At 47.2% G+C, this 24,285-nt stretch overlaps 1 protein-coding gene across 4 annotated transcripts in view; it reads right to left on the bottom strand.

The window, feature by feature from the left end:
* DNAJB5 (DnaJ heat shock protein family (Hsp40) member B5) overlaps nt 1-24,285 on the bottom strand; it is a 53,625-nt gene that overhangs the window by 22,188 nt on the left and 7,152 nt on the right. Inside the window, exon 1 of one of the 4 annotated variants that reach the window (XM_060761156.2) lies at nt 23,571-23,976. The exons of 1 other annotated variant lie outside the window; for it this stretch is intronic. In XM_060761156.2, the coding sequence (XP_060617139.2) occupies nt 23,571-23,758 (188 nt within the window). In that variant the 5' untranslated portion in view covers nt 23,759-23,976. Of the gene's footprint in view, nt 1-2,576; nt 2,707-16,575; nt 16,906-23,570; nt 23,977-24,285 lie in introns of those variants that run through there. 2 more of the 4 variants (XM_060761158.2, XM_060761157.2) reach the window with 2 other exon arrangements.

The following is a 24,285-nucleotide window of genomic DNA, read 5'->3' as shown; positions in this document are numbered from 1 at the left end:
TGCGTTGCACACTACAAAGCGGGGCTACCAAACACAAGACCTGGGAAGCCTCCAAGACTTGCAGATCCAGAACCTTGGACCTGTCTTTGGCTTTCTGCGTACGCTCTCGGTTGTTTGCGTTGCGGACCACGAACCTGGGCTACCAAACACAAGACCTGGGAAGCTCCCAAGATTTGCCGATCCAGAACCTTGGACCTGTCCTTCTGCGTACACTCTCGGTTGTTTGTGTTGTGCACCACGAACCTGGGCTACCAAACACAAAACCTAGGAAGCCCCTAAGACTTGCAGATCTAGAACCCTGGACCTGTCCTTGGCCTGCGTATGATCTCAGTTGTTTGCATTGTGCACCACAGACCCAGGCTACCTAACACAAGACCTGGGAAGCCCCCAAAACTTGCAGATCCAGAACCCAGGACCTGTCCTTGGCCTTCTGCAAACGCTCTCAGTTGTTTGCGTTGCACACTACGAACCTGGGCTACCAAACACAAGTCTTGAGAATTCCCCCAAGACTTGCAGATCCAGAACCTTGGACCTCTCCTTGGCCTTCTTCTTGGCATACGCTCTCGGTTGTTTGTGTTGCACACCACGAACCTGGGCTACCAAATACAAGTCCTGAGAAGCACCCAAGACTTGCAGATCCAGAACCCTGTCCTTGGCCTTCTGCATAAGCTCTCGGTTGTTTGCCTTCCCCACCATGAACCTGGGCTACCAAACACAAGTTCTGAGAAGCACCCAAGACTTGCAGATCCAGAACCCTGTCCTTGGCCTTCTGCATAAGCTCTTGGTTGTTTGCCTTCCCCACCATGAACCTGGGCTACCAAACACAAGTCCTGAGAAGCACGCAAGACTTGCAGATCCAGAACCCTGTCCTTGGCCTTCTGCATAAACTCTCGGTTGTTTGCCTTCCCCACCATGAACCTGGGCTACCAAACACAAGTCCTGAGAAGCACCCAAGACTTGCAGATCCAGAACCCTGTCCTTGGCCTTCTGCATAAGCTCTCGGTTGTTTGCCTTCCCCACCATGAACCTGGGCTACCAAACACAAGTCCTGAGAAGCACCCAAGACTTGCAGATCCAGAACCCTGTCCTTGGCCTTCTGCATAAGCTCTTGGTTGTTTGCCTTCCCCACCATGAACCTGGGCTACCAAACACAAGTCCTGAGAAGCACGCAAGACTTGCAGATCCAGAACCCTGTCCTTGGCCTTCTGCATAAACTCTCGGTTGTTTGCCTTCCCCACCATGAACCTGGGCTACCAAACACAAGTCCTGAGAAGCACCCAAGACTTGCAGATCCAGAACCCTGTCCTTGGCCTTCTGCATAAGTTCTTGGTTGTTTGCCTTCCCCACCATGAACCTGGGCTACCAAACACAAGTCCTGAGAAGCACGCAAGACTTGCAGATCCAGAACCCTGTCCTTGGCCTTCTGCATAAATTCTCGGTTGTTTGCCTTCCCCACCATGAACCTGGGCTACCAAACACAAGTCCTGAGAAGCACCCAAGACTTGCAGATCCAGAACCCTGTCCTTGGCCTTCTGCATAAGCTCTTGGTTGTTTGCCTTCCCCACCATGAACCTGGGCTACCAAACACAAGTCCTGAGAAGCACCCAAGACTTGCAGATCCAGAACCTTGTCCTTGGCCTTCTGCATAAGCTCTCGGTTGTTTGCCTTCCCCACCATGAACCTGGGCTACCAAACACAAGTCCTGAGAAGCACCCAAGACTTGCAGATCCAGAACCCTGTCCTTGGCCTTCTGCATAAGCTCTTGGTTGTTTGCCTTCCCCACCATGAACCTGGGCTACCAAACACAAGTCCTGAGAAGCACCCAAGACTTGCAGATCCAGAACCCTGTCCTTGGCCTTCTGCATAAGCTCTTGGTTGTTTGCCTTCCCCACCATGAACCTGGGCTACCAAACACAAGTCCTGAGAAGCACCCAAGACTTGCAGATCCAGAACCCTGTCCTTGGCCTTCTGCATAAACTCTTGGTTGTTTGCCTTCCCCACCATGAACCTGGGCTACCAAACACAAGTCCTGAGAAGCACCCAAGACTTGCAGATCCAGAACCCTGTCCTTGGCCTTCTGCATAAGCTGTCGGTTGTTTGCCTTCCCCACCATGAACCTAGGCTACCAAACACAAGTCCTGAGAAGCACCCAAGACTTGCAGATCCAGAACCCTAGGCCTTCTGCATAAACTCTCGGTTGTTTGCCTTCCCCACCATGAACCTGGGCTACCAAACACAAGTCCTGAGAAGCACCCAAGACTTGCAGATCCAGAACCCTGTCCTTGGCCTTCTGCATAAGCTCTTGGTTGTTTGCCTTCCCCACCATGAACCTGGGCTACCAAACACAAGTCCTGAGAAGCTCTAAGACTTGCAGATCCAGAACCCTGGACCTCGCAAGTCTGAAACATTGGATCTGTTCTTGGCCTTCTGCATTAGCTCTTGGTTGTTTTCGTTGCGTACCACAATCCTGGGCTACCTAACACAAGTCCTGGGAAGCCCAAGGCAGGTGGAAACCATCGACCTATCTGCAAGTTTTGGAGGCAACAAAGGGGATTTTGCAAAGGAGCTCTACTCACCCTCCCTCTGCAAGACCGCCGGGGCAGATCGCACAGCCGGCGAAGGCTGTGTGTTGTTATTTGGAGGGCACCACGTGACAGCGTAACCGGAGAGGGGGGACCTCCTGCCAGCTGCAGGCCTTTGCAGTCTCCAAAACAAGCCCACTTGAGGTAGGACGGCTTTATTTAGAAAGCACAGGTATAGAACCGCTCCAGCGTGTTATTGTCAGAACTGACAGCTTCTGGAAAGTTGCACGTTGTATAGCAGGCATGGGACAATTTCAGCCCTCTGGGTGTTTTGGACTCCAACTCCCACAATTCCTAACAGCCGGTAGCTGGTTTTGGCCTATAAAGCTCTATACCAGTGGTTCTCAACCTTCCTAATGCCGTGACCCCTTAATACAGTCCCTCATGTTGTGGTGACCCCCAACCATAACATTGTTTTTGTTGCTACTTCATAACAATCATTTTACTATTGTTATAAATCATAATGTAGATATCACATATGCGAGATGTATTTTCATTCACTGGACCAAACTGTGCACAAATACCCAATGCACCCACATGTAAATGCTAGTGGGGCTGGGGGAGGATTGGTTTTGTAATTTGGGAGTTGTAGTTGCTGGGATTTATAGTTCACCTATAATCAAAGAGCATTCTGAACTGCACCAGCAATTGATTTGAACCTAATTTGCCACACAGAACTCCCATGAAACAACCGAAAACACTGGAAGGGTTTGGTGGGTATTGACCTTGAGTTTGGGAGTTGTAGTTCACCTATATCCAGAGAGCACTGTGGACTCATGCAATGGTGGATCTGGACCGAACTTGGAACAAATACTCAATATGCGCAAATGTGAACACTGGTGGAGCCTGGGGAAAATAGACCTTGACTTTTGGGAGTTGTAGTTGCTGGGATTTATAGTTCATTACAATCAAAGAATATTCTGAACTCCACCAACCATAGAATTGGCTCAAACCTCCCACATGGAATCCCCATGACCATCAGAAAATACTGTGTTTTCTGATGGTCTTTGGCGACCCCTCTGACACCCCTTCGCGACCCCCTCAGGGGTCCCGACCCCCAGGTTGAGAAACACTGCTCTATACGGTTCTGGCCCAGCTTACTTGTCTGAACGCATCCACCCTTATGTCCCACCTCGTAATCTAAGATCATCCGGGGAGGCCCTGCTCTCGCTCCCGTCAAAAGTGGGGATGAGAGACAGGGCCTTCTCGGTGGTGGCCCCCTGCCTATGGAACACACTCCCAAATGAGGTAAGATCCACCCGCTCCCTCTTGGCTTTTAGAAAAAAAATTAAAACCATGGTTTTGGGACCAGGCCTTCGGGTCTGTAAATAAATAAATGAATAAATAATAGGTAAGAGGAGCGATATGATACTAATGTGGAGTATGTGTGTTGGGAGTATGGTCAAACACAACAGATCCTGAGCATAGGCTCCTGGCACATTCTCCATCTCCAGAAACAGGTGGGAAAGCAAGGAGCCTGGGGAAGGCAGAGAGGGGAGGACCTTCCCAGCGGGTCTTTGCAACCCTCAGCGGGCAAGAAAAAGGAAGGCTGATTAGCTAAGGAGCGTTCTTTTCTGTGCCACCCCCTCAATCTCAGCCCCTCTTTCCTCCTTCTGCGCTTTGAAGGCAGATTGCCTTAGAGGAACTTTCTGAAACAATACGGCGCTGGGAGTTCACTCGGGGACACGTTGCCACCGCGTACCAGCGGAGAGGCGGCAGAGGAAGGAGCTGTTAGACGGAGACATCTTGCGATGGTGGCACGGGCTATTTTTAAATCGCTCGCCAGCCCAGCTGAAACGAGACTCAAGGCTGACGCAGGTGCCAGGCTGAACGCGGACAGCGGACACAGCTTGCCTACTTACATACTTAGGCGATCCCTCGTTGTCCGAGTAGATAGATAGATAGATAGATAGATAGAGGGATGGAGGGATAGATGGATGGATGGGTTGGTGGTGGATGGATGGATGGATGGATAGATAGATAGATAGATAGATAGATAGATAGATAGATAGATGGATAGAGGGATAGATGGAGGGATAGATGGAGGGATAGATGGAGGGATAGATGGAGGGATGGATGGAGGGATAGATGGAAGGATGGATGGATGGATGGATGGATGGATGGATGGATGGATGGATGGATGGATAGATAGACAGACAGACAGACAGACACTGTAGATAGATGGATAGATGGATGGATGGATGGATGGATGGATGGGTGGATGGATGGATGGATGGACGGACGGACAGATAGACAGACAGACAGACAGACAGACAGACAGACAGATAGATAGATAGATATTGTAGATAGATAGATAGATAGATAGATAGATAGATAGATGGATGGATGGATGGATGGATGGACGGACGGACGGACGGACGGACGGACGGACGGACGGACGGACGGACGGACTGACAGACAGGCAGACACTGTAGATAGATAGATAGATAGATGGATGGATGGATGGATGGATGGATGGATGGATGGATGGACGAACGGACGCACACACACTGTAGATAGATAGATGGATTGGATGGATGGATGGATAGAGGGATGGAGGGATAGATAGATGGATGAATGGATAGATAGATAGATAGACAGACAGACAGAAGGATGGATGAATGGAGGGATGAACGGAGGGATGAATAGATAGAAAGACAGACAGATAGACAGACACTGTAGATAGATAGATAGATAGATAGATAGATAGATAGATAGATAGATAGATAGATAGATAGATAGATGGATAGATTGTCTTCCAAGTGCGGTGTCCAAAGGTGGCTGTGGAGCTCTATTCTTAACCTGCATCTTCTCCTGCAGTGAGGGCATCAGTTTCCAGGTGGAAGGTGGTCCCAGTTGGTGTTGACTTGAAACACCTTCCTCTTGGCACGTTTCTCTCTTTCGCCCTCCATTCGTGCCTCTTCAAATTTTTCAGCACTGTTGGTCACAGCTGACCTCCAGCTGGAGCACTCAAGGGCCAAGGCTCCCCAGTTCTCAGAATTTTTAAGGCTGGCTTTAAGCCCATTTTTAAATCTCTTTCCCTGTCCTCCAACATTCCGTTTTCCATTCTTGAGTTCAGAGTAGAGCAACTGCTTTGGGAGACGGTAGTTGGGCATCCGGACAACGTGGCCGGTCCAGCGGAGTTGATGGCGGAGGACCATCGCTTCAGTGCTGGTGGTCTTTGCTTCTTCCAGCACACTGACATTTGTCTGCTTGTCTTCCCAAGAGATTTGCAGGATTTTCCGGAGGCAACACTGATGTAATCATTCCAGGAGTTGCATGTGACGTCTATAGACAGTCCACGTTTCGCAAGCATATAGCAGGGTTGGGAGGACAATAGCTTTATAAACAAGCCCCTTGGTCTCCCTACAGATGTCCCAGTCCTCAAACACTCTCTGCTTCATTCAGAAGAATGCTGCACTCGCAGAGCTCAGGTGGTGTTGTATGTCAGTGTCAATGTTGACTTTTGTGGAGAGGTGGCTATAGATAATCCATGTTTCGCAGGCATATGGCAGGGTTGGGAAGACAATAGCTTTATAAACAAGCCCTTTGGTCTCCCTACGGATGTCCCGGTCCTCAAACACTCTCTGCTTCATTCGGAAACATGCTGCACTCGCAGAGCTCAGGCAGAGTTGTATTTCAGTGTCAGCGTTGACTTTTGTGGAGAGGTGGCTGTAAATAGTCCACATCTCGCAGGCGTATGGAAGGATTGGGAGAACAATAGCTTTGCAAACAAGCATCCTGGTCTCCCTATGGATGTCCTCAAGCACTCTCTGCTTCATTCAGAAAAATGCTGCACTCGCAGAGCTCAGGTGGTGTTGTATTTCAGCGTCAATGCTGACTTTTGGGGAGAGGTGGCTACAAAGGGTCAACATTTTCTAATGTCACACCATTAAGTGGACACAGCTAGGTTGTGGCTGGAGGGGGGGAAAGCAAAACCCTTGCAACACACAAGGAACGCAAGGAAATGGGGATCCGATCTATGGTTCCTCTGACCCAGATTTCAGCCACCCAAGAGACAGCACCTCTCCACACTCTCTTGCTTGTGTCCCAAAAAGACAAAGAGAATATAGGACGATTCTGCTGGTTTTTCGCACTTCAAATTGGGAGTGCACAGGTGCATTCGTCTGGCAAGCTTTGTGCATCAACATTTGCACAGAGAGCATTTAGGGACAGAGGGAAACCTATGTTGCAAGCCTGCTGTCTTGTTCACACCTCTGTTTCCTGGATTTGTGTTAAGGTGTTTCCTTCCTGCATGGAGAGGCCTCTTCCCCCTTCTTCCCAAAAGTCTTTACTGTATTGTCAAAGGCTTTCATGGCCGGAATCACTGGGTTGTTGTAGATTTTTTGGACTGTATGGCTATGTTGTAAAAGCATTCTCTCAGACCTCAAAACCTCTGAGGATGCCTGCCATAGATGCAGGCGAAATGTCAGGAGAGAATGCTTCTGAAAACTCACATCAACCCAGTAATTCCAGCCGTAAAAGCTTTCGACTACACGTTAACTTTCTTTTGTCCCCTGTTTTGGGTATTAACCAGCACGTCAACGACTTAAATCAAGAAATAGTTTTCTAAGATCTACAGAGACACTCGCTGGAACACCCCAGCAAGCAAGAGTCCAAAAGTGGCAGGCTCAAACCCAGAACCTCAATCAATGGCTGATACCCAATGAGAGACTCCCCCCTGGGCACACAGAAGAAGACTGGGCGACTTGGAAGGCGCTGAACAGACTGCGCTCTGGCACCACAAGATGCAGCGCCAACCTCAAGAAATGGGGCCACAAAGTGGAATCCATGACATGCGAGTGCGGAGAGGAGCAAACCACTGACCACCTGCTGCAGTGCAACCTGAGGCCTGCCACATGCACAATGGAGGACCTCCTTGCGGCAACACCAGAGGCACTCAAAGTGGCCAGATACTGGTCAAAGGACATTTAATCAACTACCAAGCTTGCAAACTCTGTTTGTCTGTTTGTTAAAAAATTGTTTAAAATGTAATACAATTGTCTGGTTGCTTACCTTCCCACCAGAGCGGTACCTATTAACCTACTCACATTTGCATGTTTTTGAACTGCTAGGTTGGCAGGAGCTGGGGCTAACAGCGAGATATATGCTAGAAATTGGTATAGATATATGATAGAAATAGATTATATATTGAAAAATAATAGGTATGATAGATAGATAGATAGATAGATAGATAGATAGATAGATAGATAGATAGAGGGATGGATGGATGGATGGATGGATGGATGGATGGAGGGATGGATGGATGGAGGGATGGATGGATGGAGGGATGGATGGAGGGATGGATGGATGGATGAATAGATAGAGGGAGGGAGAGAGGGATAGATAGATAGATAGATATAGATAGATAGATAGATAGATAGATAGATAGATAGCAGGAGGGAGGGAGAGAGAGAATCAATAGAGGGATGGATGGATGAATGGAGGGATGGATGAATAGATAGATAGATAGATAGATAGATAGATAGATAGATAGATGATAGATAGAGGGATGGATGAATGGTGGGATGGATGAATAGATAGATAGATGACTCTTGGATGGTCATATGGTCGGCATGACTGCATGGAGTGCCGTTACCTTCCTGCTGGAGCGGTACCTATTAATCTACTCACATTTGCATGTTTTCGCACTCTAGGTTGGCAGGAGCTGGGGCTGGCAGCGGGAGCTCACCCCGTTTCCCGGATTCAAACCTGCGACCATTCGGTCAGCAAGTTCAGCATCTCAGTGGTTTAACTCGCTGTACAACTGAGGAAAATCTCTCTTTAAAGCCCTCCAAAAAAAGGAGCATCCACCACCCCCCAGGGCAGTATATTTTTGCCATTTGAAGAGTTCTGACCATCACAAGGAAGAATATATTTTCCTTATCATTTGAACCATTGGCTATGTTGATGTCTGGGACATCAAAAAAGTAAGTTTGCCCTGTCTTCTATATGATAACATTATTGATTATTGACTCCTCCCAATCTAGATCAGTCCTGGGCCAACTTGGGCCCTCCAGGTGTTTTGGACTTCAACTCCCACAATTCCTAACAGCCTACCGGCTGTTAGGAATTGTGGGAGTTGAAGTCCAAAACACCTGGAGGGCCCAAGTTGGCCCAGGACTGATCTAGACACTAAACTATCAATGCATCCTAGAACTGCATTGGCTTTTTTAGCTGCTGCATCACGCTCTTGGCTCAAGCTCCTAGATCCCTTTCATCCCATGGACTGTCGTCAACCAGGTTTGCTCCACTCTGTATCTGAGCACTGCATTACACACACACACACACACACACAACCCTTTTATGGTGGCATGCCCTTCCCTCCGGGAACCGGGCCAGGATGAGAAAGAGGAGGAATGCTGCTGACACAGAAGCCGCAAGCCGTCCTCTGTGCTAATTGGTGGGTGTGGGAGATGGAGATGAAGCCTCCAGCTGGGTGCCTCATCCGCCACCCCCGCCCCGCCCCGCCCAGCCCCACTCGGGGGCTATTGTTAGGCACAAAGGGGTCACGAAACTCACACCCAATACATGTGCTAGACCCAGAAAAGGCGCATTCCTAAATGCCATATGGGTGGGAGTCTTCCGAGACCCTCGGCCCAGCTCTCGACTGGAGACACTCCATCTTTGCAGATGTGGTTGGATTGCACCTCTCATTATTGGATGGATTGCACCTTTCAATATTACAGGGTTAGTCAAAATCCATAGGCCAATAAGCCATTCAATTGAATGGCTTATTGGCCTATGCATTTTGACTAACCCTGTATTACCGTATCTTCTCGAGTATAAGCCAGCATTTTCAGCCTTTTTTTTAGGTTAAACTCCCCCCCCCCCAAATCTTATACTCAAGTCAATATTGATAATTTTACTGTTATAATTATTATTTTTATTTTATTTATTATTTAACACTATTTATTATTATTATTACATTTATTATTTTTCTCAATTCATTATTACATTTATTATTTTACTCTATTACTATTACATTTACAATAAATGTAATAATAATAGAGTAAATGATAAAAATAATAATAATAGAGAGTAAAATAATAAATGTAATAATGATGATGAATTGAGAAAAATAATAAATGTAATAATAATAGAGTAAAATGATAAAAAGTAATAATAATAGAGATTAAAATAATAAATGTAATAATAATAATAATAATTCATGATGATGAATTGAGAAAAATAAAGTAATAATAATAGAGAGTAAAATAATAAATGTAATAATAATGATGAATTGAGAAAAATAATAAATGTAATAATAATAGAGTAAAATGATAAAAGTAATAATAATATTACTATTACTATTACATTTTTATTACTATTACATTTATTATTTTATTCTATTATTATTTACATTTATTGTTTTTCTCTATTATTATTTACATGTATTATTTTACTCTATTTATTATAGTTATTAAATGTATTTCTTTACTCTATTATTATTGTTACATTTATTATTATTTTCACATTTGTTATTATTATTACATTTATTATTTTTCTCAATTCATTATTATATTTATTATTTTACTCTATTATTATTATTATTATTATTTAGTATTTTACTCTATTATTACATTTATTATTATTATTAGTTATTATTTTTTTCTCTGTTAATTATTACATTTATTATTTTACTCTATTATTATTACATTTATTATTTTTCTCAATTCATTATATTTATTATTTTACTCTATTATTATTATTATTATTTACATTTAGTATTTTACTCTATTATTACATTTACTATTATTATTATTAGTTATTATTTTTCTCTATTAATTATTACATTTATTATTTTACTCTATTATTAATACATTTATCATTTTACTTTATTTATTATTATTATTTACGTTTAGTATTTTACTCTATTATTACATTTATTATTATTATTAATTATTTTTTCTCTATTAATTATTACATTTATTATTTTACTCTATTATTATTATAACATTTATCATTATACTCTATTTATTATTATTATTTACATTTAGCATTTTACTCTATTATTACATTTATTATTATTATTATTATTATTAGTTTTTCTCTATTATTACATTTATTATTTTACTCTATTATTATTACATTTATTATTTTTCTCAATTCATTATTATATTTATTATCTTACTCTATTATTATTATTATTACATTTATCATTTTACTCTATTTATTATTATTTACATTTAGTATTTTACTCTATTATTATTACATTTATTATTATTATTATTATTATTATTAGTTATTACTTTTTCTCTATTGTTACATTTATTATTTTACTCTATTATTATTACCTTTATTTTTTTCTCAATTCATTATTATATTTATTATTTTACTCTATTTATTATTATTATTTACATTTAGTATTTTACTCTATTATTACATCTATTATTATTATTATTAGTTATTATTTTTTCTCTATTAATTATTACATTTATTATTTTACTCTATTATTATTACATTTATTATTTTTCTCAATTCATTATTATTATTACATTTGTTATTTTACTCTCTATTATTATTACTTTTATTATTTTACTCTATTATTGCATTTATCATTTTTCTCAATTCATTATTATTACATTTATTATTTTACTCTCTATTATTATTTACATTTATTCTTTTTCTAAATTCATTATTATTATTACATTTATTATTTTACTCTTATTATTATTTACATTTATTCTTTTATTCTATTAATATTACATTTATTATTTTTCTCAATTCATTATTATTACATTTTTATTTTACTCTCTTATTATTTACATTTATTATTTTACTCTATTATTATTACATTTATTATTATAGTTATTATTCTCAATTTGTTATTATTACATTTATTATTTTACTTTATTATAATTTACATTTATTATTTTACTCTATTCATTATTATTACATTTATTGTTATTACATTTATTATTTTTTTCAATTCATTATTATTACATTTATTATTTTACTCTATTATTATTGGAAAAATATGTAAGCAGTACATTTACATTGAAGAAGAGTTGGACAGCCTTATCTTAAATTACAGTTTTATGTAAATATTCAAAAACATGTAACTTACAGATGCCTCAATTAATGTCATTTTATTGGTATCTATTTATATTTTGAAACTGACCATCTTTGCATTTCCTATCCTCGGCTTATACTCGAGTCAATACGTTTTCCCAGATTTTTTGTGGCAATATCAGGTGCCTCCGCTTATATTCGGGTCGGCTTATACTCGAGTATATACGGCATTATATTTATTTATCCCTCGCTTTATCTCCCCAATGGAGACTCTCAGCATTTCTCACCACCTGTTATACCAGCTTTAGGGTGGCAAACCTCCCGCCCCCCCCCCCGAGTCCTCATGCCCAGAGCATGGCCCGCGCATGGCGCATGGCTCCTTGTCTCCCTGGGCAATTTCCTGCCACCGCCGAACAGAAGAGAACGGCACGTAGAGCAGCGATCTGGAGCATCCCCCGTCCTTCTTCTTCTCCCCGAAGAAAGAGCGGGGGCCGCAGCCTGACGTCAAGCGGCAGGGAAGACTGCCAAGGCTTGTAGGTCACCCCATACCGCGGGGTTTGCCATTCTCAGGGTGCAGCACCCCGCACACACGGTGTTTGGTAAAACACGACTCGGTCCCCGGATGACCCAACGCCACCACTGCCTCCCACTCGGAGACAGCTGCACACTTTTCGCTGCCACGCTTTCGGGGAGAAAGCCACCTGAATCACACAGCAGGAAGGGGAAGATGGTGGGGAACGGGGAAAGGAACAGATGCCGGGCCCACCTGCCCACCTTCCCCTTCGGCCTTCCTCTTCTCCTCCTCCTCCTCCTTCCAAAGGTCAAGCCACCAAGGAAGCAGGACGTTTGGTGGAAGGTTTGCAAGTGGAGGAGTGAATGGGAACGGGGTTTCACACACACCTGAGATCTGCAAACCACCCACGCCTTCTCCAGTCCATCCTTTAGTTTGGTGGAAGGCTTTCAAGAGGAGATAGGAAAGGGAACAGGGTCTCACACACACCTGAGATCTGCAGGTGTGTGGTGGAAGGCTTTCAAGCAGAGGTGGGGATGGGAATGGGGTCTCACACACACCTGAGATCTGCAGGTGTGTGGTGGAAGGCTTTCAAGAGGAGGTAGGAAAGGGAACAGGGTCTCACACACACCTGAGATGTGCAGGTGTGTGATGGAAGGCTTTCAAGCGGAGGTGGGGATGGGAATGGGGTCTCACACACACCTGAGATCTGCAAACCACCCACGCCTTCTCCAGTCCATCCTTTAGTTTAGTGGAAGGCTTTCAAGAGGAGATAGGAAAGGGAACGGGGTCTCACACACACCTGAGATCTGCAGGTGTGTGGTGGAAGGCTTTCAAGAGGAGGTAGGAAAGGGAACAGGGTCACACACACACCTGAGATCTGCAGGTGTGTGGTGGAAGGCTTTCAAATGGAGGTGAGGATGGGATCTGCAGGTGTGTGGTGGAAGGCTTTCAAGTGGAGGTGGGGATGGGAATGGGGTCTCACACACACCTGAGATCTGCAGGTGTGTGGTGGAAGGCTTTCAAGCGGAGGTAGGGATGGGAATGGGGGTCTTACACACACCTGAGATCTGCAGGTGTGTGGTGGAAGGCTTTCAAGCGGAGGTGGGAATGGGAATGGGGGTCTTACACATACCTGAGATGTGCAGGTGTGTGGTGGAAGGCTTTCAAGCGGAGGTGGGGATGGGAATGGGGTCTCACACACACCTGAGATCTGCAGGTGTGTGGTGGAAGGCTTTGAAGCAGAGGTGGGAATGGGAACGGGGTCTCACACACACCTGAGATCTGCAGGTGTTTGGTGGAAGGCTTTCAAGCAGAGGTGGGAATGGGAATAGGGGTCTTACACACACCTGAGATCTGCAGGTGTGTGGTGGAAGGCTTTCAAGAGGAGGTAGGAAAGGGAACGGGGTTTCACACACACCTGAGATCTGTAGGTGTGTGGTGGAAGGCTTTCAAGAGGAGGTGAGGATGGGAATGGGGTCTCACACACACCTGAGATCTGCAGGTGTGTGGTGGAAGGCTTTCAAGAGGAGGTAGGAAAGGGAACAGGGTCTCACACACACCTGAGATCTGCAGGTGTGTGGTGGAAGGCTTTCAAGAGGAGGTAGGAAAGGGAACGGGGTCTCACACACCCCTGAGATCTGCAGGTGTGTGGTAGAAGGCTTTCAAGCGGAGGTGGAGATGGGAATGGGGGTCTTACACATACCTGAGATCTGCAGGTGTGCGGTGGAAGGCTTTCAAGCGGAGGTGGGGATGGGAATGGGGTCTCCAAAGATCTGCAAACCACCCACTCCTTCTCCAGACCATCTTTTAGTTTGGTGGAAGGATTTCAAGAGGAGGTAGGAAAGGGAACGGGGTCTCACACACACCTGAGATCTACAAACCACCCACTCCTTCTCCAGACCATCCTTTAGTTGGGTGGAAGGCTTTTAAGAGGAGGTGGGGATGGGAATGGGGTCTCACACACACCTGAGATCTGCAGGTGTGTGGTGGAAGGCTTTCAAGTGAAGGTGGGGATGGGAACGGGGTCTCACACACACCTGAGATCTGCAAACCACCCACTCCTTCTCCAGACCATCCTTTAGTTTGGTTGGAGGCTTGCAAGAGGAGGTGGGAATGGGAACGGGGTCTCACACACACCTGAGATCTGCAGGTGTGTGGTGGAAGGCTTTCAAGAGGAGGTGGGGATGGGAACGAGGTCTCGCACACACCTGAGATCTGCAAACCACTCAGTTCATGCTTTCATTTGGTGGAAGGCTTGCAAGCAGAGGTTGGAATGGGAATGGGGTCTCACATACACCTGAGATCTGCAAACCATCCTTTAGTTGGGTGGAAGGCTTTTAAGAGGAGGTGGGGATGGGGATGGGGTCTCACACACACCTGAGATCTGCAGGTGTGTGGTAGAAGGCTTTCAAGCGGAGGTGGAGATGGGAATGGGGGTCTTACACATACCTGAGATCTGCAGGTGTGCGGTGGAAGGCTTTCAAGAGGAGATGGGGAAGGGAATGGGGTCTCACACACACCTGAGATCTGCAGGTGTGTGGTGGAAGGCTTTCAAGAGGAGGTAGGAAAGGGAACGGGGTCTCACACACACCTGAGATCTGCAGGTGTGTGGTGGAAGGCTTTCAAGCAGAGGTGGGGATGGGAACAGGGTCTCTCACACACTGGAGATCTACAAACCATCCACTCTTTCTCCTGTCCATCCTTTAGTTAGGTGGAAGGCTTGGAAGAAGAGGTGGGGATGGGAATGGGGTCTCCAAAGATCTGCAGACCACCCACTCTTTCTCCAGACCATCCTCTAATTTGGTGGAAGGCTTTCAAGCAGAGGTGGAAATGAGAATGGGGTCTCACACACACCTGAGATCTGCAAACCACCCACTCCTTCTCCAGACCATCCTCTAAATTGGTGGAAGGCTTTCAAGCAGAGGTGGGAAAGGGGTCTCACACACACCTGAGATCTGCAAACCACCCACTCCTTCTCCAGATCATCGTTTAGTTTGGTGGAAGGCCTTCAAGAGAAGGTAGGAAAGGGAACGGGGTCACACACACACCTGAGATCTGCAGGTGTGTGGTGGAAGGCTTTCAAGCGAAGGTGGGGATGGGAACGGGGTCTCACACACACCTGAAATCTCCAAACCACCCACTCTTTCTCCAGAACATCCTTTAGTTTGGTGGAAGGCTTTCAAGAGGAGGTGGGAATGGGAACGGGGTCTCACACACACCTGAAATCTGCAAACCACCCACTCTTTCTCCAGAACATCCTTTAGTTTGGTGGAAGGCTTTCAAGAACAGGTGAGAATGGGAACAAGGTCTCCAAAGATCTGCAAACCACCCACTCCTTCTCCTGTCCATCCTCTAATTTGGTGGAAGGCTTTCAAGCGGAGGTGGGAATGGGAATGGGGTCTCACACACACCTGAGATCTGCAAACCACTCAGTCCATGCTTTAGTTTGGTGGAAGGCTTTCAAGAGGCGGTAGGAAAGGGAATGGGGTCTCTAACACATTGGAGATCTGCAAACCACCCACTCCTTCTCCAGACCATCCTCTTAATTTGGTGGAAGGCTTTCAAGCGGAGGTTGGAATGGGAATGGGGTCTCACACACACCTGAGATCTGCAGGTGTGTGGTGGAAGGCTTTCAAGCAGAGGTGGGAATGGGAACGGGGTCTCACACACACCTGAGATCTGCAGGTGTGTGGTGGAAGGCTTTCAAGCAGAGGTGGGAATGGGAACGGGGTCTCACACACACCTGAGATCTGCAGGTGTGTGGTGGAAGGCTTTCAAGCAGAGGTGGGAATGGGAACGGGGTCTCACACACACCTGAGATCTGCAGGTGTGTGGTGGAAGGCTTGCAAGCGGAGGTGGGAATGGGAACGGGGTCTCACACACACCTGAGATCTGCAAACCAACCAATCCATGATTTAGTTTGGTGCAAGGCTTTCAAGACAAGGTGGGAATGGGGTCTCACACACACCTGAGATCTGCAAACCACCCACTCTTTCTCCAGAACATCCTTTAGTTTGGTGGAACGCTTGCAAGCGGAGGTGGGAATGGGAAAAGGGTCTCACACACACTGGAGATCTGCAAACCACCCACTCCTTCTCCGGATCATCCTTTAGTTTGGTGGAAGCAGAGGTGGGAATGAGAACGGGGTCTCACACACACCTGAGATCTGCAAACCACCCACTCCTTCTCCAGTCCATCCCTTTGCAGCACATTCCAAAGCCATCTCAACACAGACACTGCAAGCGACCTGGTCAACCAGAGGTCACAACCCAGGAGTGATGGGATGCAAATGGACAAGAGAGTGGGCCTCCCTTCTTTGGCACCTCTCATCAACATTCAGAATCAGGATTCCAACCTGGAGATAAAGATGGATGCCGGAGGACCACCGCCGTCACCTCCTCCGCCCGACGCAAATGACATTTAAAAGCAGGCGAAATCTCAAAAGACGACGATGCCGACGCTTACCGGAATTTGATGAAGACATTCATAGCCCAGGCGCTGAATTTCAGAGGCTCCAGCTTGATCCGGAACATGGCTCCGGAGATGGTCCTTCCCCTGGGAGAGGGGGTGGAGGGAGGGAGGGAGGGGCGCACACGCCAAGGAGCCCCCGGCCCCAGCTTCAGGGGCTTCGGACCCAGCTCCAATCTCCGACAAGGCAGAGGGACCCCCGCCTGCTTCCCCACAAAGAGATTTTGGGGTGAGGGGTGGGGGGGGCTTCACGCGGAAGAAGCCTTCCCTTTGTGGCAAAAATGCTCAATGAAATCGCTGACAGCCACCGTGCCTCTCCTCTAATTGGTTTCTGGCTGCGGTCTCAAAGCAGAAAAGCAGCGCTGAATGGTTCGTTTTGCAGGAAATTTGGGGAGGGGGGGTAGAGAGAAAGAAAAGGGGGGTCTCTGCCCTTTAGTACCTCCCTTTGCAAGCTCAGAGGAGCCCAGTTCAGGATGCAAATCGTGCGTATGTTTGCATTTGCGAGGGAAGATTAGATGCCAAGCGATGCGATGCCCGACCACACAAAGGACAACCTGTGGATGGAGACCCTTTCCAAGGGTCTCCATCCACAGGTTGTCCTTTGTGCGGTCGGGCATCGCATCACTTGGCATCTAATCTTCCCTCCTCAATACAAAATACACAGGGATGTCTAGACACACCAAGGTTGGCAAAAGGAGGAACCCAATTAGCCAAGGATTCGTTTAGCATCCGTAGCAAATTGGCACCTGGGAATGAGACATAAGGAACGTCGGCAACGTCCAAAGCGGACGATCTGAGAGGTGTAATACCCCATGGCGCAGCGGGTTAAACCGCTGAGATGCTGAACTTCCTGACCAAAAGGTCGGCGGTTCGAATCCAGGGTGAGCTCCCACTGTCGGCCCCAGCTTCTGCCAACCTAGCAGTTCGAAAAACATGCAAATGTGAGTAGATCAATAGGTACCGCTTCGGTATTTATTTATTTATTTGCGACATTTATATGCCGCCCTTCTCACCCCAAAGGTTAAACTGCTGAGCTGCTGAACTTGCTGACCAAAAGGTCAGCGGTTTGAATCCAGGGTGAGCTCCTGCTGTCAGCCCCAGCTTCTGCCAACCTAGCAGTTCAAAAGCATGCGAATGTGAGTAGATTAATAGGTACCGCTTCGGTATTTATTTATTTATTTGCGACATTTATATGCCGCCCTTCTCACCCCAAAGGTTAAACTGCTGAGCTGCTGAACTTGCTGACCAAAAGGTCGGCGGTTTGAATCCAGGGTGAGCTCCTGCTGTCAGCCCCAGCTTCTGCCAACCTAGCAGTTCGAAAACATGCGAATGTGGGTAGATCAATAGGTACCGCTGCGGTATTTATTTATTTACATCATTTGTATGCCGCCCTTCTCACCCCAAAGGGAACTCAGAGCGCAGTGGGTTAAACCGCTGAGCTGCTGAACTTGCTGACCAAAAGGTCGGCGGTTCGAATCCAGGGTGAGCTTCCACTGTCAGCCCCAGCTTCTGCCAACCTAGCAGTTCCAAAACATGCAAATGTGAGTAGATTAATAGGTACCGCTTCGGTAAGCTCCCACTGTCAGCCCCAGCTTCTGCCAACCTAGCAGTTCAAAAACATGCAAATGTGAGTAGATCAATAGGTACCGCTTCCGTATTTATTTATTTACGACATTTGTATGCCGCCCTTCTCACCCCAAAGGGGACTCGGAGCGCAGTGGGTTAAACCGCTGAGCTGCTGAACTTGCTGACCAAAAGGTCGGCGGTTTGAATCCAGGGTGAGCTCCCACTGTCAACCCCAGCTTCTGCCAACCTAGCAGTTCGAAAACATGCAAATATGAGTAGATCAATAGGTACTTATTTATTTACAACATTTATATGCCGCCCTTCTCACCCCGAAGAGGACTCAGAGCAGCTTACAAGATATATATATATATATAATTTGCATAGTACAATATCAGTATTATATAGTACTATATTGTATTATATAATTATATTGCAATATTATTAGTAAAATTACATGTAATATAACATAAATATAAATATTAATATAATATATATCGTGTCAGGAACAAACCAAACAGTTGATTTGCATTTTTTCACAAACAAACAAACAAACAAGCATACAAAACACAAGGTTTGCAAGCTTGGTAGTTGATTAATAATTAATATATAATTATAATATCATATTATTAGTATTATATTGCGTTACATTGCAATAGGAAGGTAATGGTGCTCCATGCAGTCATGCTGGCCACATGACCTTGGAAGCGTCTGTGGACAACGCCGGCTCTTTGGCTTAGAAATGGAGATGAGCACCAACTCCCAGAGTCAGACATGACTAGACTTAATATCAACCTTTAATGCCCCGAACGCGTGCAACGACATCCACCCTCAAGAGCAAAAGTTTCAGAGTATCCAAGCCAAGAAAGAGATAAATATAATCGTATTACTAATACTGAAAGGAGTCACAAAGAGAGATGCCTCCAACAGACAAGAGTTCTTTCCCCGACACAAATGGCTTCATCCATATCCTAGTGGGAACTGACCACGACCCCCAAATCGGACAAGAGTGGTCTCTCCATCCCTCAAAAGAGAGGTCACGTCACCATCACAACAATGAGGGGCCGGAGACAAAGCCCCAAATCTGGTTCCCCGACACAAATGGCTTCATCCATGTCCTGGTGGGAACTGACCACGACCCCCAAACCGGACAAGAGTGGCCTCTCCATCCCTCAAAAGAGAGGTCACGTCACTATCACAACAACGAGGGGCTGGAGACAAAGCCCCATATCTGGTTCCCCAACACAAATGGCTTCATCCACGTCCTGGTGGGAACTGACCACGACCCCCAAACCGGACAAGAGTGGCCTCTCCATCCCTCAAAAGAGAGGTCACGTCACTATCACAACAATGAGGGGCCGGAGACAAAGCCCCAAATCTGGTTCCCTGATACAAGTGGCTTCATCCATGTCCTGGTGGGAACTGACCACAACATCACTATCACAACAAGGAGGGGCCGGAGACAAAGTCCCTAATCCGGTTCCCCGACACAAATGGCTTCACCTACGTCCTGGTGGGAACTGACCACGACCCCCAAATTGGACAAGAGTGGCCTCTCCATCCCTCAAAAGAGAGGTCATGTCACTATCACAACAATGAGGGGCCGGAGACAAAGCCCCAAATCTGGTTCCCTGACACAAATGGCTTCATCCATGTCCTGGTGGGAACTGACCACGACCCCCACATCGGACAAGAGTGGCCTCTCCATCCCTCAAAAGAGAGGTCACGGCACCATCACAACAATGAGGGGCCGGAGACAAAGCCCCAGCTCTGGTTCCCCGACATGAGTGGCTTCATCCATGTCCTGGTGGGAACTGATCACAACATCACTATCACAACAATGAGGGGCCGGAGACGAAGTCCCAAATCTGGTTCCCCGACACAAATGGCTTCGTCCATGTCCTGGTGGGAACTGACCACAACATCACTACCACAACAATGAGGGGCCGAAGACAAAGCCCCAAATCTGGTTCTGTGACACAAATGGCTTCATCCATGTCCTGGTGGGAACTGACCACAACATCACTATCACAACAACGAGGGGCCGGAGACAAAGCCCCAAATCTGGTTCCCCGGCACAAATGGTTTCATCCATGTCCTGGTGGGAACTGACCACGACCCCCAAACTGGACAAGAGTGGCCTCTCCATCCCTCAAAAGAGAGGTCTTGTCACTATCATAACAATGAGTGGCCGGAGACAAAGTCCCTAATCCGGTTCCCCGACACAAATGGCTTCACCCACGTCCTGGTGGGAACTGACCACGACCCCCAAACCGGACAAGAGTAGCCTCTCCATCCCTCAAAAGAGAGGTCACAGCACTATCACAACAATGAGGGGCCGGAGACAAAGCCCCAAATCTGGTTCCCCAACACAAATGGCTTCATCCATGTCCTGGTGGGAACTAACCACAACATCACTATCACAACAATGAGGGGCCGGAGACAAAGCCCCAAATCTGGTTCCCCGACACAAGTGGCTTCGTCCATATCCTGGTGGGAACTGACCACAACATCACTATCACAACAACGAGGGGCCGGAGACAAAGCCCCAAATCTGGTTCCCCGACACAAGTGGCTTCATCCATGTCCTGGTGGGAACTGACCACAACATCACTATCACAACAATGAGGGGCCGGAGACTAAGTCCCATATCTGGTTCTCCGACACAAGTGGCTTCATCGATGTCCTGGTGGGAACTGACCACAACATCACTATCACAACAATGAGGGGCTGGAGACGAAGCCCCATATCTGGTTCCCTGACACAAATGGCTTCATCGATGTCCTGGTGGGAACTGACCACAACATCACTATCACAACAATGAGGGGCTGGAGACAAAGCCCCAAATCTGGTTCCCCGACACAAATGGCTTCGTCCATGTCCTGGTGGGAACTGACCACAACATCACTATCACAACAATGAGGGGCCGGAGACTAAGTCCCATATCTGGTTCCCCGACACAAATGGCTTCATCGATGTCCTGGTGGGAACTGACCACAACATCACTATCACAACAATGAGGGGCCGGAGACAAAGCCCCATATCTGGTTCCCCGACACAAGTGGCTTCATCCATGTCCTGGTGGGAACTGACCACAACATCACTATCACAACAATGAGGGGCCGGAGACTAAGTCCCATATCTGGTTCTCCGACACAAGTGGCTTCATCGATGTCCTGGTGGGAACTGACCACAACATCACTATCACAACAATGAGGGGCTGGAGACGAAGCCCCATATCTGGTTCCCTGACACAAATGGCTTCATCCATGTCCTGGTGGGAACTGACCACAACATCACTATCACAACAATGAGGGGCTGGAGACAAAGCCCCAAATCTGGTTCCCCGACACAAATGGCTTCGTCCATGTCCTGGTGGGAACTGACCACAACATCACTATCACAACAATGAGGGGCTGGAGACAAAGCCCCAAATCTGGTTCCCGACACAAATGGCTTCATCCATGTCCTGGTGGGAACTGACCACAACATCACTATCACAACAATGAGGGTCCGGAGACAAAGCCCCAAATCTGGTTCCCCGACACAAATGGCTTCATCCATATCCTGGTGGGAACTGACCACAACATCACTATCACAACAACGAGGGGCCGGAGACAAAGCCCCATATCTGGTTCCCCGACACAAATGGCTTCATCCATATCCTGGTGGGAACTGACCACAACATCACTATCCCAACAACGAAGGGCCGGAGACAAAGCCCCAAATCTGGTTCCCTGACACAAGTGGCTTCATCCATGTCCTGGTGGGAACTGACCACAACATCACTATCACAACAATGAGAGTCCAGAGACAAAGCCCCAAATCTGGTTCCCCGACACAAATGGCTTCATCCATATCCTGGTGAGAACTGACCACGACCCCCAAATCGGACAAGAGTGGCCTCTCCATCCCTCAAAAGAGAGGTCACTATCACAACAAAGAGGGGCCGGAGACACAGCCTCATATCTGGTTCCCTGACACAAGTGACTTCATCCATGTCCTGGTGGGAACTGACCACGACATCACTATCACAACAATGAGAGTCCAGAGACAAAGCCCCAAATCTGGTTCCCCGACACAAATGGCTTCACCCACGTCCTGGTGGGAACTGACCACGACCCCCACACCAGACAAGAGTGGCCTCTCCATCCCTCAAAAGAGAGGTCACTATCACAACAAAGAGGGGCCGGAGACACAGCCTCATATCTGGTTCCCTGACACAAGTGACTTCATCCATGTCCTGGTGGGAACTGACCACAACATCACTATCACAACAATGAGGGGCCGGAGACAAAGCCCCAGATCTGGTTCCCCGGCACAAATGGCTTCATCCATATCCTGGTGGGAACTGACCACGACCCCCAAATCGGACAAGAGTGGCCTCTCCATCCCTCAAAAGAGAGGTCACGGCACTATGACAACAATGAGGAGCCGGAGACAAAGCCCTGGTTTCATCCATGTCCTGGTGGGAACTGACCACAACCCCCAAACCGGACAAGAGTGGCCTCTCCATCCCTCAAAAGAGAGGTCTTGTCACTATCATAACAATGAGTGGCCGGAGACAAAGCCCCAAATCCGGTTTCCTGACACAAATGGCTTCATCCATGTCCTGGTGGGAACTGACCACAACATCACTATCACAACAATGTGGGGCCGGAGACAAAGCCCCAAATATGATTCCTCAACACAAATGGCTTCATCCATATCCTGGTGGGAACTGACCACGACCCCCAAATTGGACAAGAGTGGCCTCTCCAGCCCTCAAAAGAGAGATCACGGCACTATCACAACAAAGAGGGGCCGGAGACAAAGCCCCAAATCTGGTTCCCTGACACAAATGGCTTCATCCATGTCCTGGTGGGAACTGACCACAACATCACTATCACAACAATGAGGGGCCGGAGACAAAGCCCCATATCTGGTTCCCTGACACAAATGGCTTCACCCACGTCCTGGTGGGAACTGACCACGACATCACTATCACAACAATGAGAGTCCAGAGACAAAGCCCCAAATCTGGTTCCCCGACACAAATGGCTTCACCCACGTCCTGGTGGGAACTGACCACGACCCCCAAATTGGACAAGAGTGGCCTCTCCATCCCCCAAAAGAGACACAAAGGACTGTGTCAGTGTCCTGGTGGGAACTTTGTTCAGCCACTACCTAAACAGTCATAGAATAATCAAAACACAGAGTTGGAGGAGACCCCAAAATCCATTCACCATGGAGGAAGACCCAACCCGAGCTCTCCCCGCAGATGGTCATTCACTTCCTGGGGGTCACACTCCACTTCTAAACAACTCTGGAAGTTTTTCCTAATATTGAGACAGAATCTCCGCTGCTGTCACTCGAATCCAAAGGGTAAACCAAGCTGTCCCCCTCCTCAAAGTGACCTCCTTCCACGTCCCTGGTCCCCAGAGTCCTACCTCTCCACGCGGCTCCAGAAGAGCAGAATGGCTGGCATATCACCGGAGGGAGGGAGAGTGTCGCTAGCACCAGGCAGGCAGGGAATGCCAAGTTTGGTCAAAGCCGAGGCAGCAGGAGAGAGGCTGGGAAAGAAGCAGGCAGACGCAGGCAGCCAGGAATGCAGTGCGCTCCTCTCTCGCTTTCTCATGCGCCGCCGGAGGAGAGAGGCAGAGAGAGCCCTCGGTGGTGTCCCAGAGGAGCTGATGCTGCTGCTAATGCTGCTGATGCTGCCAGTTTGGAGGAGTCACCGGCAAGAAATGTCATGCCTATCCTCCCGTCTCCGTGAATCATCCCTCTCCCCAGCCCTGGCGGCTGGTGGCAGCAGTGATGGCCATGCCCACCCGTCCCACGCCTGTGACCACCCACGCACCGCACAGCACAGCACCGCACAGCCGGTGCCAGGCAAGGAAGGAAGGAAACAAGGAAGGAAGGAGGCAGGCAGGCACTCCACCCCCAGACCCACACCTCCCTCAATAGGAAGGAGAAGCAGGAGGAGGGAGGGATGTGGAACTAGGAACCACTGCCCACAAAAGGGAATAAAGAACAGGGGAGCCACAGTGGTCCACGCTCTTGTTACATCCCGGATAGACTACTGCAACGCACTCTACGTGGGGTTGCCCTTGAAGACTGGCTCGAGAGCAGTATGTTGGAAAAAGATCTTGGAGTCCTCGTGGA

This window comes from Anolis sagrei, chromosome 2 (assembly GCF_037176765.1).
Source record: "Anolis sagrei isolate rAnoSag1 chromosome 2, rAnoSag1.mat, whole genome shotgun sequence".
NCBI lineage: Eukaryota > Metazoa > Chordata > Lepidosauria > Squamata > Dactyloidae > Anolis > Anolis sagrei.
Note: the sequence above shows the minus strand (reverse complement) of the source record. Positions and strands in the feature narration are given on the sequence as shown.